This window comes from Microtus pennsylvanicus, chromosome 22 (genome assembly GCF_037038515.1).
Source record: "Microtus pennsylvanicus isolate mMicPen1 chromosome 22, mMicPen1.hap1, whole genome shotgun sequence".
Lineage (NCBI taxonomy): Eukaryota > Metazoa > Chordata > Mammalia > Rodentia > Cricetidae > Microtus > Microtus pennsylvanicus.
The window spans coordinates 4,433,705-4,449,034 of record NC_134600.1 but is presented as its reverse complement, the minus strand read 5'-3'; the positions used below and the strand labels follow the sequence as shown (position 1 = coordinate 4,449,034).

The window sequence follows — 15,330 nt, the reverse complement described above, 5'->3', positions numbered from 1 at the left end:
TTTCCCATGCTTTGTACTTCTAGGTCTCTTAATCAACAAAGAGTACAGAAGCTGGAAGCCGAAGTGGACCAGTGGCAGGCCCGGATGCTGATTGTGGAGGCCCAGCACAGCAGCGAGGTAGCGGACAGCCGTCAGGGCTGGCCACGCCCATCTGCTCAGCTTTACTGTGACCTTGCTATTTTAGAAAACTGAAACAAAACAGAGACAGTTCCTTCTCATCCAATTAGGAGTCTGAGACAGTGACATACTTATGAATAGGAAGTAGGTAATAACTCAGCGGTTTGATTGACTTTTTCCCTCACATTTTTCAACACACAGGTTATTTCAGGAGTTCAGTGCCTTTGAAAACGACCTGTAACCTCACAGCTAGCTGCTGACACCATTAGTGAGCAGACATACACACAAGTGTGCCCACTAAGTGTATATCCGTGTAGCCAGCCACACATGCTTCTCTGTAACAGACGTGAACAAACCTTTTAACACCTGCTGCTCTGGAGGCCAGCGCACCTGTGCCGTGTGCAGAGGTCATACGCTCTCTTAGGCACTGGCTGGGTGGCAGGTGTCTTCTGCTGAGCCATCCCAGCGGCCCTTAAGTAGCTGGTTTGGGAAGAAGACGCAAGGTGTAGTCGCCAGTCTTAATCTCCTGGAGATGAGACGAGAAGGTGATGGAATCAGAAAGAGAACAGTTTAACTGGTTAAACTCTTGAAAATCGAGACAGTGCATAGCCAGAGCCTGGAAACAACCTAAATGCCCCTCGACCGAAGAATGGATAAGGAAAATGTGGTACATTTACACAATGGAGTATTACACAGCAGAAAAAAATAATGACATCTTGAATCAGGCAGGGAAATGGATGGAACTAGAAAACATCATTTTGAGTGAGGAAACCCAGACCCAGAAAGACAATTATCACATGTACTCACTCATAGGTGGTTTGATGGAGGAAGGTCATTGGCTAATAAAGGAACTGCTTTGGCCCATCTTATTGGTTAGGACGTAGGTAGGTGGAGTAAACAGAACAGAATGCCAGGAGGAAGAGGAAGTGAGCTCAGACTCCACAGCTCTTCTCTCAGGAGCAGACGCCTGAGAGAGACGCCATGCTCCAGGCTCTTGGGCAGACACACGCGATGAAGCTCTGAACTAGAATCTTCCCGGTAAGACCGGTGCTCACAGATTGTTAGAGATGGATTGATTGGGATATCAGAATTAGCCAGTAAGGGCTAGAGCTAAGGGCCAAGCAGTGATTAAAAGAATACAGTGTCCGTGTAATTATTTTGGGTAAAGCTAGCCGGGCAGGAGGCTGGGGTGTTGGGGACGCAGCCCCGCTGCCGCCCCTTATTACTACAGTGGTTTTTAAACATAAAGAAAAGAAAACCAGCCTACAAACCACAATCCCAGAGAACTTAGACAACAATGAGGATGCTAAGAGAGACGTACAGAGATCTAATCTACATGGGAAGTAGAAAAAGACAAGATCTCCTGAGTAAATTGAGAGCATGGGGACCTTTGGGGAGGTTTGGAGGGGAGAGGGGAGAGGCAGGGAGGGGAGCAGAGAAAAATGTAGAGCTCAATAAAAATCAATAAAAAAAGAAAATTAGATGAAAAAAAAGAAAATCGAGACAATGTAAGCTAACTCCATTTTTCAGTGCTCTTTGATCTCCAATGGAGTTGCCTTCCTAGAGGCTCTTAAGCGATGTCCATTGTAAGTTGTGTGTGTATATTACATATTTTACCTAGAGTTTTGGTTTCTAGTTCCAGCTTGTTATTGCCATGGCACTTAGAGAGAGAGTGTCAGGAATGAAGACTGTTGAACTGACAGGTGCTCTTCTCCCTTCCAGATGGAGCCGCTGCAGAAGTCTCTAGACATAACTAGAGAGGACAACAGGAAACTGGCCATGAGCCTGGAGCAAGCCCTCCAGACAAACGGCCACCTGCAGTCTAAGCTCGATCACACCCAGGAAAAACTGGAAAGCAAAGAACTGGAGCGGCAGAGCCTAGAAGCCTTCAAGTAAGGGCGGTCTATTCACAGTGCAGTTGGGGAAGAGCCTCCGGAGGAGTAGGTGGCTTCGCTAGATAATGGTGAAGCCCTTTTTCTTTCGTGGTGAGAAGCAGGCATAACTCAGCAGCAGCAGGTAATAGCCGGCTGGAGCATGCCTGGGTGGGTCTCCTTTCCAGTTCTTCCTCAAGCATCCTCAAGCCGATTCCTTGTGACTCCTGTAGGGGACGCTCACGTGTGTCTGCCAAGCGTAAACCATCCTTTTAGAGCACTATCTGAGCCAGGTGTGGAGGCTCACACTGAGAGTCCCAACACTTGGAAGGCTGAGGCAGGAGGATCATGGGCTTGAAGCCAGCCTGGGCTATTTAGTAAGATCCTGTCTCAACAAAACAAAGTAAGGGCTGGAGATGGCTCAGTGGGTGGAGCACTTGTGTGGGCGCACCGTCCTGAGATCGAGCCCCAGTCCTGCGAGGCAAAAGGGAAGACCCAGCTCCCAGGAGTTGTCCTCTGACGTGTGTGCACATGCAGACACACACACACACACACACACACACACACACACACACACAAATAAAAATCTGAGTGGATCTACCCGTCCAGGAATGGAATGACTCCATCTAAGCAGGTGATAGCCCATTATGTTAATTTTTGCCTGAAATTGGTTCTATCAAACCATGCATGTTTTGTTATAGACAGTATGTTGGTAAATATAGTTTGGACACTAACAGCATTCTATGGGTGTTTCTGGGTAGGGAAACATATAGAACCTCATTCCTGTCGCTGATTTACGCATCAGTGCAGGAGGATCAGGGCAGAAGCTAAAGCAGGTGTTTTCCATACATGAAATCTGTGCAAAGCTGATTTTCTGGTCAGATGTTACAGCCACAAGGCTGTGCAGTGCTGGGTAAAATAACACTGTGTAGTGGCTGGTGGAATCAGTTAAAAAGCCATCAAAGTCAGAGGAGTTGTTTGTTTACCTGGTGGGTCATTGCCATCCCAAATGCCCCGAGATGCTTCAGGCACGGTGGTCTTTTGTCCATTTGTTTGTTTTGACCCATTCGGGCGTGTCTGCTTTGATTCTATCTTATTTTATAATTATTTTCTTCCTGTTTGTTTTCTAATAAGAGAGAGCAAGAAAGGATATAGATTTGGGTGAGTGGGGAAGTGGGGTGATCTGGAAGAAGTGAGGGAGGGGAACCATAACCAGAGTAAATTATATGAAAAAAAAAATCTATGTACAACTTAAGAAGACAAGCCTAATCCCTCTCACTTTTGCTAAAATGATTATTGCAAGGTCAATGACAGGGAAAGAGTAAGGGGAGACTCACAGGCCTTGCAGTGCCTGCTTCCAAATGTGTCCCTACCCTCCACTTACAGCTCCCACCCAAAGAGTCCACCTCACTCGAGACTTGGCACCCTTCTGAATCTGTGCACACGCTTAGGAAGGGAGATCACCTGTGGGAGGCTGTGGTAGACGCTTTGGTTCTGAGATGTGGAAATGCAGGCGAGCTCTGAGAGCAGGAGAGCAGGTCTCAGTTGGAACCCATCCCCACGAGACGAGAGCTAACGTGCTGAAGTGCTACTGGAGGCAGAGGCAGAGCAGAGGCCAGCGGGCGGCCGCGGCCCTGTGAAGGACGAGGCCAGGGCAGGAGCCGTTGAACTAGCAGCTGCTGTCTGCTGTGCACACTCAGGTGGCCCATTTCAGTAGCTTTACAAGATGACACAGAATAAGAATCTTCAGGAAGCAAAACTCAGCTGGTGAGGAGAGGCAGGCGGGAGGACAAAGAGGATGGAGGCTCGGGGCTGTGTGTGAAGAAGAGCTTCTGCTGCTTCCTTCCCGGGTCTAGCAGAGAAGCCTGGGCTCTCTGATCAGAGGGTAGAGAAGCAGCCCAGTGGACCCTGAGAGATTCCAGAGCGGAAGGGTTGTCGTGAAGTTTGAGATCAGGCGAGTATATTTCCCTGAAACCAGAGAACGGTTTCAGGAACCAACAGTGGATGAAAAAAAAAAAAAACAAGAACAGGGTTCACATAAGTCCTAAAGACGTTTATTCCGTGACTGCCCCATGTGTGCAGGCCTCTGTTTGAACAGATGTCACACTGAGGGTTCCTTCTCCAATAAGAAGAAAAGCACTGATGCTCATCCCTACGTAAGTGCCAGCAGAAATGGGAACTGCAGGGAAGAATGACTTCAAAATTGAGGACAGATGAGCTGACCCAGAGGTCAAGAGTCTCACTGCCAAGCGTGGCAACCGGAGTTCAGTCCTTGGGATCCACCTGGTAGCAGACGAGACAGACGCCTTGCAAACTGCCCTCTGACCTTCTCATGAGCGGTGTGTGGTTATGAAGTATCAGTGAAACTAATTTCACGCTTGGGGCCAGCACGGCATGAGAAGCTGTGTTAAAGGGTCGCAGCCTTAGGAAGTTTGAAAACCGCTGACCCATCAGACATGACACGAGAGAGAAATAACTCTCATTCTGACTGTACCCTCTGCTGTTTTTATGAATGTTTTCCCACTTTGGGCTGAATCCCTCCATCCAGAGGGAGGTTTGGTTTCTCACCACAGGTAATGGCACCCCTTGCTCTTGGTTCTGAGTGGCTGCTCAAGAGGTTGAGGTGGCACACTGCTCTTTTGTGAATCACACATCTGTGAGAGAGTTGCACATTCCCCTGAAAACCTTTTGTGACTCTGACGATGATTTTGAAAATGAATTTATCATGTTTCCATCAAAACAGAGAGCGGATGGCGGAGGAGGCCAAACTAGAAGCGGAGTTGCATGCGGAGCGCATTGAAGCACTGAGAAAGCAGTTTCACGCGGAGAGAGAGACTGCCAAGAAAACCGCGCAGAGGGAGGTTTCTGAGGTGAGGGGCGCAGCTCCAAGGAGGGCGGCCGTGGAGCCAGGGCGGTGCCTGTAGCAGTCGGTCCCTGAGGGGCGCACACAGTAGCAGCGCGAGGGGCTGGGGATCCAGCGCGAGGGCTGGGGATGCAGCGTAGTCTGTAGGATGCTTGCTCAGCTGCACACAATCCAGTCACTGTGGTACACACTTGCAACCCCAACACCGGGAACCAAAGATAGGAGAGTCAGAAGTTCAAGGTTATCCTCAGCTAAAAATTGAGTTCAAGGCCAGCCTCGACTACCTTGGGTAAAACAACAGCTGTAATGGACATGACACATTATTTGTGTGACCCATGTTGAATTGTGATTGCCATTCTGGACATGAGAAAATAGAGACACCAGAGCTTTCCTTGGGTAACTGCGGGCAGTGGACAGCCCTGAAGGAATTCAAAGTAGGAGAAAGTGTATTCAAGTCTGGTTGAGGGCCAGAAGGCAGGTAAACAGTGAACACGCGGCTCTAAGCCTCACAGAGATGCGGGCTAGGCCCTATCATACAAGCAAAGCTAAGCTACAGCAATGGAAATCAGGGAATGGCAAGTTGTCTTTGATGGGCTGCCGGACCCCATGGCCGCAATTGCCTCTTGCCTTCTAGGCCACTGGATACGAACTGTCAGGTGGAACCTGAGCACTCTGGGAGCAATGTTCAGTTAGTGTTGTGGCAGGAGGAAGTGGGGGAGAATAAGGAGAAGGTAGATGGGGGCAGAGAAAAGCATAATACCTGCTGATGACCAGGGCCAAGTCAGATGGTTCTGCTGGACAAGGAAGCAGATAATCAAAGGCTATTTTAATAGAGGATCAAATGCATTAACGGCCGTGTTCTAAGCATGGACGGGAAGAAGGTGGAAGTTTGTTATGTGCTTTATTTGCTTATGGTTTGGTGTTATTTTGTTATTTTTGGTGTGGTTTTATTTTGTTTTCTTGGTTTTGAGGGGTTCTGTTGTTGTGTTAGGGCTTCATTTGTGTACTGAGGAAGCATTTAAAGTTGAATGGGTAGGGAAGGAGAGGATCTGGAATGACGTGGGCGAGGAGACGAATATGGTCAAAATGTGTTTAAATTTAAAAATTGCCTTCAATGATAAAAACTACTAAAAAGTAGTAAACACACATGAGAATTGAGGTGAATTGTGTTTTACCAAATTTGACACATTTAGTAATTGTAATTGACAGATACAGTTAACTTCAAGTAGTGATATTTATAGAACTTTTGTGACCTGCAAACCAATATGTAAATACGTTATAAAAAAAATAAGTTCTGTGGGAAACAAATTGGTATCCTAACTGTAAAAATAAACCATTGATTAGTGCTTATTGCTCAGAACACACAGAAAACTGAAACACAGGGCTGAAGAGGTGGCTCAGACGGTAGGAGCACTTGTTGGCTTGCAGAGCACCAGAAATGGGAGCCTGGTACCCATGCAGCTCATACCTTCCCCTTAATTACAGTTTCAGGGCATCCAGTGCCCTCTCTGACCTTACTGGAAATGAGGCACACAAGCAGGTAAAACACTCAGACACGTAAATAAACCGAAATGTAAAGTCCCGAGACCCTAGAGGAAGCATCCGTGGCAATGGTGAACGTGTGAGGGAACCTGGCAGCAGTGTGGGACAGTGGTCTGTACCCTGTCACTTGTATAGTAAGTAAACACGGATTGGCCAGTAGCCAGGCAGGAAGCATAGGCAGGGCAGTGAGAATTCTGGGAAAAGGGAAGCTTCAGTCTGCAGTCGTCACCCAGACAGAAAGGAAGCCAGATGCAGAGGAAGCAAGATGTGCCAAGCCACATGGCATACAGATAAGAATCATGGGCTGATATAAGTTATAAGAATTAATAAGAAGCCTGAGCTACTGGGCCAACCAGTTTGTAATTAATGTAGACCTCGGTGTATTTCTTTGGGACTGAATGGCTGTAGGACTGGGCAGGACAGAGACCTCAGTCAACAAGTGTGCACCGATGCAGTGCACAGATGTGAGCTCAGAGCGTTGCTGAGTTCCAGCCCTGCCTGTCTTACCTACGTAGCCATTGTCCCTAAGTGGCTTGACTTCTGAATCCGTTTTCCTCGGTCACACATCAAGGTCATCACAACTACTTTTCAGGTTTGTTGAAAGAATTAAATTGGAAAGTGTCTGTGCCACGTGGCCAGACGTAGCTAGACCTGGCGTCTGTCTTCCTTGAGAAGCAGTGGAGTGCGTCACTGATGGTCAGTGGTGGCAGCCGACGAGTGTGCTGGACCGTAAGGTCTAGAGACAGAACTGTGGCGAGAGCGGGGACGGAAAGCACGGACTGCACGTGATGTCAGACACCTCCCTGCCTTGCGCTGCGGCCCTCCGCTCACTTCCCGTCAGCCACCGCTTTAAAACTCCTGTGGTGGGAATTTGAAGGAACACGATGAGAACCAGGACAGCGCAGGATCAGTCATCATGATATTACTTTTCCAGGAGACAAAAGTTTTAAAGTTCTTTCGGAACGAGAGGCAGCGCCACCAAATGCTTGCAGTAGCAGTGAACACCGGCCAAGTGCAGGCAACTCTGAATTTACTGTCGTTTCTTCAGCCAGGAGCCACAAGATGGCGGTAGTCATCACTGAGCAGTGACATGCACTGGTGTTGCTGGTTGCTTTTTATTCTCTTGGCTCTTACTCTTTGCTTTTGGGGGGGAGGGGGTCTGCCCCTTAACTCCCAAATAAACACACGGGGGCCTATTCTTACTTATGAATGCCCGGCCTTAGCTTGGCTTGTTTCTTGCCAGCTTTTCTTAACTTAAATTAACCTGTCAATCTTTTGCCTCTGGGCTTTTACCTTTCTCTCCTTCTGTATATCTCTCTTTACTACTTACTCCGCGGCTCGCCCTGTAGCTGGATGGCTGGTCCCTGGTGTTGTCATCCTCCTTTCCTTGTTCCTCCACCTTCTTTTTATTTTTTTTATTTTTTTGTTTTTTGAGACAGGGTTTCTCTGTGGTTTTGGAGCCTGTCCTGGAACTAGCTCTTGTAGACCAGGCTGGTCTCGAACTCACAGAGATCCGCCTGCCTCTGCCTCCCAAGTGCTGGGATTAAAGGCGTGGGCCACCACCGCCCGGCATTCCTCCATCTTCTTCTCACGGATTGCTCCTCCTATTTATTCTCCCTGCCTGCCAGCCCCACCTCTTTCTTTCTCCTGCCTTCTTATCAACTCTTTATTAGGTCAAGTAGGTGTTTTAGGCAGGCAAAGTGACACAGCTTCACAGAGTTAAACAAATGCAACATAAAAGAATGCAGCACATCTTTGCATTATTAAACCAATGTTCCACGGCATGAACAAATGTAACATATCTTAAACTAATATTCTAGAACAACTGGGTTCTGTTTTCTTTCTTTACTTGTTTTACTTAACTCTACTGTATCCCCTGAAGTAGGCTGTTCGCTCCTTTTTCAGCCGATGAACCCAAGGCTTGAGGACGTTAATTACATAGACCCACTAACTCACAGGTGATGAACCTGAGATGGGAACTTGGGTCTCTCTGCAGCCATGCTCAGCAAGTGCAGCTCATGACTGCATCTTCACATACTCCAGTGTAAAGAGTGGTTTACTCTCAAATGTGAAAATGGCTCGGCTTGTTACTCCATAAATCTAGTAATCAGACAACGTGCATTCTAGCATGTTCTTAGTTGGATTTTAATATGTATAAGTCTTTTGCCTACATGTAGGTCTGTATTCCGTGTACACGCCTGGTACCTTCAGAGGTCAGAAGAAGGCATCAGATGCCCTGGAATGGGAGTTACAGATGGCCATGAGCCACCATGTGGGTGCTGAGAACCGGATCCAGGGCCTCTGCAAGAGGCCCATTGCTCTTACCTGCTAACATCTCCCCAGCCCTCAGGCTCCTATGTAAATGTAGGAACACAGTGCAGCCTCTCCCGCTGACCAGTAGGTAAGAGGAGTTCCTGCTCTTTTGTTCTTTTGTCTTCGCAGGTGAAGAAAGCTCTTGACGAAGCCAACTTCAGGTCAGTGGAAGTGTCCCGCACAAACCGAGAGCTACGGCAGAAGCTCACAGAGCTGGAGAAAGTGGTGGCCAGTAACAAGGAGAAACTGAAGAATCAGAAGGCCCAGATCAAACTGCACTTGTCGGCCAAGGCAAACAATGCCCAGAATATAGAGAGGATGAAGGTTGTATGAGGCGCCAGGCCTCTCCTCGCGACCTCAGGGGCTGGGAGGCTGTGGGATCTGGGATGTTGTTCTCCGGGAGGTGGGCAGGCGACTTCTGTGGGACCATCTCTGCTTTGGGGGAGACGCCGCTGTAAATGTGGGTCTCATGGTGCTTCTGTGGCGTGTCTTTCTCCCCACCCATCTCTCCCAAGGCGGGCGGTCCTCATGTACTGTCTGTCTTGACTCTTGTGGGGTCAGTGGGTAGGTAGGAAATAGAACCCAGCAGAAACAGAAACTTAGAACTCAGTCAGCCTAAAAGCTAAAGTTAGCCTACTGGCCACTATTTTTTTTTATGTTATTTGATCATTTACTTTCAGCAAATAGAAACAGAATTGAGGCAAATGGAGGTAATTAAGGATCAATATCAGAAAAAGAACTACGAACAGGTAAAATACAATTCCCCAAACCTCTGTTTACTGTTGAGGTAAGAGTCTAACTGGCTTTTACCGTGTGTCCCTTCCTGTCCCCTGCTAGTCACTGAGCATCCAGAGATTTGTCTCCGAAATGAACACCCTGCAGAAAGAGATGGAGCTGTTGGCCAAAAGCCAGTACGAGACCTCAGCCCGAAATAAGCAGCAGGAGCTCAGACTAGTGGCTGAGCGGAAACTGAGGCAGGAGCTAGAGCATCGGTGTGAGGTAGAGAATTCTTCAGATTCCTCTCCACAGTTATTAGCAAGTATATGCACCTCAATCGGTGAAATGGCACTTGGATTTTCCTAGACTTTCTATAAAAAAAAAAAAGTTTAGATGTCATGGTGGTTTGAATGGGCATCATGGTTTGAATACTTGGCCCATAGGGCCAGGCACTGTTAGGAGATGTGGCCTCACTGGGGTAGGTTGGGCCTTGCAGGAGGAAGTGCATCACTGTGGGGTGGGCGCTGAGGCTCCAGCCAGTTCACACGGCAGCCATATGACCTCTGGATCGTGACGTCAGACTCTCAGCTCCTTCCCCAGCACATGCCTGCTGGCTTGTGGTCATGTTTCCCTGCCATGATGACAATGGACCGTCTGAGACAGTAGCCCGGCACCAATGAAATATTTCCTTTATTAGAGCTGCCGTGGTCACGGTGTCTCTTCGCAGCAGGACAACAGTAGACACAGGTCAACAGACCAACATTAGTCACTTGCTTCATTCTAGTGACAGGAACACACGACAAAAACAGCCTAGAGGAGGATTTGTGCTAGGCCGCAGTTTCACAGATTTTAGTCTGCAGACCCTGGCTCAGTTGTTCCTGGACCCCAGGTGAGGCAGGACATCATGTGAACAGGAGCATGTACAGAAGGAGACTGCCCGCCTCATGGTGGGCAGGAAACAGAAGAAGGGACTGGGACTTCAAATACCCCAGGAACCAGCCAGCCCCCACTTCTGATGCCTTCCAAAGTAAAGCCACCAACTGAAGAGTCAGCATTCAGGGCAAGGCCTTTTGAAGGTCATCTCATGCTGAAGCCATGGTAGCTGGGTATATGGAAGATAAGTTTCATTCTCGGTTTGCTTTTACAGAAGAGCTAGAGCCTGTATAAACAGAATACAGCCACTGGGCCTTTGCAGCAGACTCCCTAACCCTTTAGGGGCTTTCCAGCTCTTGATTCTTCTCTGCAAAATGAGTGTGCTTGCTGTTGAGTCTTAGCTATTCCTAATAGAAACCGTAACAACCAAACCCAGCTTTAAGACATCGTTGGGTCCCCATCTTCCAGTAGCCATGAAAGGGTCTCTCAATTCTGAAACAGGGACATTAACTAATTTCTCTCGGCAGAATCCATAAAGCAAAATCAAACTCTTTGGGTAGACTATAGATTAAGCTGTATCAAAATATGAAAGGAAGTTCAAAAGTGTCCCGTCTTATTTTTATGATCTAATTGCCATTTTATAAACGTGAAGCATTTTGGGTCTATATGGCACGTTGGAAGCTTTTTAAAATCGCTCACGTTTTCAGGAATTGGAGGAAACTATCAGACACCTGAAGAAATGTAAAGAAGCCACAGAGAACAAACTCAAAGAAGCCAGCGTGGAGTCGGAACAGGTGAGCCGGACTCGCACCCTTACAGAAATCAGAACCCTGGAACCTGGAGTGCTTGGGAGCCTGCTATGGGCAACCCTAGGGCCTAGAGTGCTGTGGGCACAGAAATCAGAACCCTAGGGCCTAGAGTGCTGTGGGCCTAGAGTGCTGTGGGCCTAGAGTGCTGTGAGCCTAGAGTGCTGTGGGCCTAGAGTGCTGTGGGCCTAGAGTGCTGTGAGCCTGGAGTGCTGTGAGCCTGGAGTGCTGTGAGCCTAGAGTGCTGTGGGCCTAGAGTGCTGTGGGCCTAGAGTGCTGTGGGCCTAGAGTGCTGTGAGCCTAGAGTGCTGTGAGCCTAGAGTGCTGTGAGCCTAGAGTGCTGTGAGCCTAGAGTGCTGTGAGCCTAGAGTGCTGTGGGCCTGGAGTGCCGTGGGCCTGGAGTGCCGTGGGCCTAGAGTGCCGTGGGCCTAGAGTGCCGTGGGCCTAGAGTGCTGTGGGCCTAGAGTGCTGTGAGCCTAGAGTGCTGTGGGCCTAGAGTGCTGTGGGCCTAGAGTGCTGTGGGCCTAGAGTGCTGTGGGCCTAGAGTGCCGTGGGCCTAGAGTGCCGTGAGCCTAGAGTGCCGTGGGCCTAGAGTGCCGTGGGCCTAGAGTGCCGTGGGCCTAGAGTGCCGTGGGCCTGGAGTGCTGTGGGCCTGGAGTGCTGTGGGCCTGGAGTGCCGTGGGCCTAGAGTGCCGTGAGCCTAGAGTGCTGTGAGCCTAGAGTGCTGTGGGCCTAGAGTGCTGTGGGCCTAGAGTGCCGTGGGCCTGGAGTGCCGTGGGCCTGGAGTGCTGTGGGCCTGGAGTGCCGTGGGCCTAGAGTGCCGTGAGCCTAGAGTGCTGTGAGCCTAGAGTGCTGTGAGCCTAGAGTGCTGTGGGCCTAGAGTGCTGTGAGCCTGGAGTGCCGTGGGCCTGCTGTCGGCATGGTAGCCGGGAGGCAGCAGGCAGGGCCAACAGGTTACTAAGTGGTATCTTTATTGTGAAGACTCTGTGTCCTGATGATAACAAATACTAGAATATCAATGAAACTAAACGTAAGGCAAGGGCAGCAAGGTGAGGATCTACTGCATACTGCTCGGCACCCTGTGGGTTCCCTGACCACAGATTCTTGGCTAGCTTTACAGTGTACCCGACATGGGTTTTCTTTCTGTAGAGCAGGCCTCAGATCCAATCCGAAGTGGTTGGCTACCCCGCGGCCTTCACCTACTGCTCCTCCCCAGGTGGAACCGTCAGTGGGGGTTACAATGGCATGCAAAGGACAGTCTAGGTATCACAAGGACGTAACTGTCCGTTATCTTTTGTTCCTGGATGGCAGTGTAACCTCCGGCTAGTGTATTAGGAAGAAAAGGACTCTCGACAACCCGAGTCTGCGTGCCCTCAGCAAAGCTCCATTTCCTCTCATTTTTGAGTGTGTGTATGCACATGCAGAGATGTTCCTGCATGGGTTGCATGTGTCTGAGTGTAAGCACGCATGCGGAGGCCAGAGGACAACCCTGGGCGTCCTCAGGTCCCATCCACTCTTTTTTTTTTTTGGGACAGGGTCTGTTATTGGACTGGAACTCAGCAGCTGGACTAGGCCGGCTATCCAGCGAGTCCCAGGGATCTGCTTGTCTCCTCCTCCCTGGCTCTGGGAACACAAGTACATGGCCCGGCACCCAGACTCTCCTCTAATGTGGGTTCTGGGAATCAAACTGAGGTCCCCATTCTTACACAGCAAGCACCTTACCCACTGAGCAAAGGGCTCCTCAGCCCGTGTTTACTTTCTAGGAACAATTCATTACTGTTTTTACAAAATAATTCAGCTAAACCCACTACTGCCTTATTCTAAGAGATTTTTCAGTAAGTTTGAGTGTCAGTCCCTGCTCATTTGCCATGCAATAGGAGGTGTAACTTATTTCCCTTTCTCCATACTTCTGGGAAGAAAAGAAAAACACTTGGAGGAAGGGTTGGTTGGGCTGGGTTTGGAGAATGAAGTTGTTGCTGTTACCGGTTGTTCCAACAGAATAGAAAATATTTTTGTGCTTTTGAAAGTCAAATGACATTATAGCAAAGGAGTCCAGTGCTCCTATCCCACTACCGTGTGCTCACAAGATGGCCTCGCTCATGGCAGCAAGTGTTTAGGAGCATGCATTTGACAGACGTACCCTGTCAGTGCTTCCTAGGAGTAGGCTCTGCAGGGAGCACCAACAAAATGCATGGGAAGCGGGAGCCTGCACGGATCCTAGAGCGCAGAGAGTGTTCCCTCCGCTTACTGACTGCTCAGTAGACAATACAAACACAGTGCAGTGATCCCATGTGAGCGCCTGAGTCTCCTGCCTGCTAGCTATACACCTCCAGCTGTGTGCACAAAAGAACTTGTGGCTGTTTCTATGTTCAGATAACAGCTAATCTGGAAGAAGCTCACCGCTGGTTTAAATGCAGGTTCGATGGCCTACAACTTGAGCTGACCAAAAACCGGCTGCAGAGGCTTCCCCGGGAAGAGGTGAGGTGGAGGTGGTTGTTGTGGAAGAGCTTGAGTTTTTCCTTCTCCGTTTCTGACTACAGAAGCCTTCTTAATCGTCCCGCCACTCCTTACTATAGGCTATGTGGACCACTGTTGGGAAGTCAGTTCCACCTTTCCCAACCATCTAGATGAAAACTGCCCGTCTAAATGCAGAATGCACTGTGGAGGGCAGCAGGCTTTGAACACGATTGGTTCTCAGCAGACAAGAGTTGGGTGTATCTTTTTTTCCCTACAGAGTCACGACCTGAGGCGTGAGGTTGCATCCAGCCAATCTGTTCTCCATCGATGGGAGACTAAACAAAACCTCGGGATCGTGCCTAAGAAGTATCATTCTGACACAGAGAGGAAGAACTGTCCTTGATAGAAGAGCCTCCTGTGAGAAGTTATGCCTCCATGATTCTGCTTGGCCAGCAAGAGGGGCTGGCCTGTTTCTACATTGTAAGAACATGTTGTGCGCTCAAGATTTTGAACTTTATCTTTTATGAACTCTTATATTACTGCAGAAACACCCCATCTTTTTGTCCTTTTTCCTACCTTCCACACAATAAATTTAAATTAGTTTGTTTTATGATAGTAGATGCTGTCATATGATATTTGCCATTTTTCAGAAAGGATTTAGTAAAGTGTTAAATGAAATGACTGCTAAATAATATGATGCTTTATGTCAATGAGAGGTTCTAGACACATTCTGTAGGATAGTCGCTGTGACAGATTGTGATCAATTAATTGTAAATACCCCTTCTCTTGGACCAATCAAGGATACTCTCTGGAAAGGAAGTTAGTCATAAAAACAGTAGACATTTTTCTGAACCTCTAAACATACATACTTCTGGGTGATCGCAGAAGTATATTGTAGTAATAGCTGCGGCGGGGCTGCGTCCCCAGCACCCTGGCTGCCCGCACAGCTAGCTTTACCCGAAATAATTACACGGACACTGTATTCTTTTAAACACTGCTTGGCCCATTTCTATCTAGCCTCTTTTAGGCTAATTCTCACATATTAATTTAGCCCATTTCTAATCATCTGTGTAGCGCCCCTAGGTGCACTTACCGGGAAGATTCTAGCCTATGTCCATCCTGGGTCGGAGCTTCATCGCGTGCGTCTGCCTGGGAGCCGGGAGCATGGCGTCTCCCTGAGGCATCTGCTCCCGAGAGGAGAGCTGTGGAGTCTGAGCTCACTTCCTCTTCCTCCCAGCGTTCTATTCTGTTTACTCCTCCCACCTATCTTCTAACCAATGAGGGCCAAGCAGTTTCTATTTTTTTAACCAATGACCTTCCTCCATCATTTCCCCTTTTTCTGTTTAAACAAAAACAAAGGAAGGCTTTAACTTTAACATAGCATAATTACATATAACAAAACAGTTATCAAGTAAAAATTACAATAATCTTTATCATAACTAAGGAAAACTATAACTATAACTAACCATTCTTCAACTCCATCAAAGACTCCAGAAGGATATAATATTACCTAAGCAAACAAGAAATCCAAAGCTCTAGAAATGACAGAGACATCTCGCTGCTTGGACAGTCACCCAAAGTTCCTCTGTACCATTGGGGCATCCATCTTCAGCCTTCAGGCCCATGGTATCCAGCAGACATTTCCATAAAGCAGGAAAATTCAAAGACAGTTCAGTCACTATCTGTTGTGTCCTGCGGAATGTCTCGCAGACTCCTTCATGAATCAGGAACCCCGAAAGATCATCTCGCCTTAGGCAAGTTCAGTAGTCCT

The 15,330-nt window shown here is 48.4% G+C and overlaps 1 protein-coding gene across 4 annotated transcripts in view; it reads left to right on the top strand.

Annotated features, from left to right (window-relative positions):
- Ccdc150 (coiled-coil domain containing 150) overlaps nt 1-14,135 on the top strand; it is a 74,028-nt gene extending 59,893 nt beyond the window's left edge. For 3 of the 4 annotated variants that reach the window (XM_075956009.1, XM_075956007.1, XM_075956008.1), the window contains 9 exons: nt 24-117; nt 1,840-2,009; nt 4,732-4,858; nt 8,836-9,030; nt 9,387-9,455; nt 9,544-9,705; nt 11,004-11,090; nt 13,476-13,600; nt 13,839-14,135. In XM_075956009.1, coding sequence (XP_075812124.1) covers nt 24-117; nt 1,840-2,009; nt 4,732-4,858; nt 8,836-9,030; nt 9,387-9,455; nt 9,544-9,705; nt 11,004-11,090; nt 13,476-13,600; nt 13,839-13,962 — 1,153 coding nt within the window. In that variant the 3' untranslated portion in view covers nt 13,963-14,135. The remainder of the gene's footprint in view (nt 1-23; nt 118-1,839; nt 2,010-4,731; nt 4,859-8,835; nt 9,031-9,386; nt 9,456-9,543; nt 9,706-11,003; nt 11,091-13,475; nt 13,601-13,838) is intronic. The other variant, XM_075956010.1, reaches the window with a different exon arrangement.
- The last annotated feature ends 1,195 nt before the right edge of the window (nt 14,136-15,330 follow it).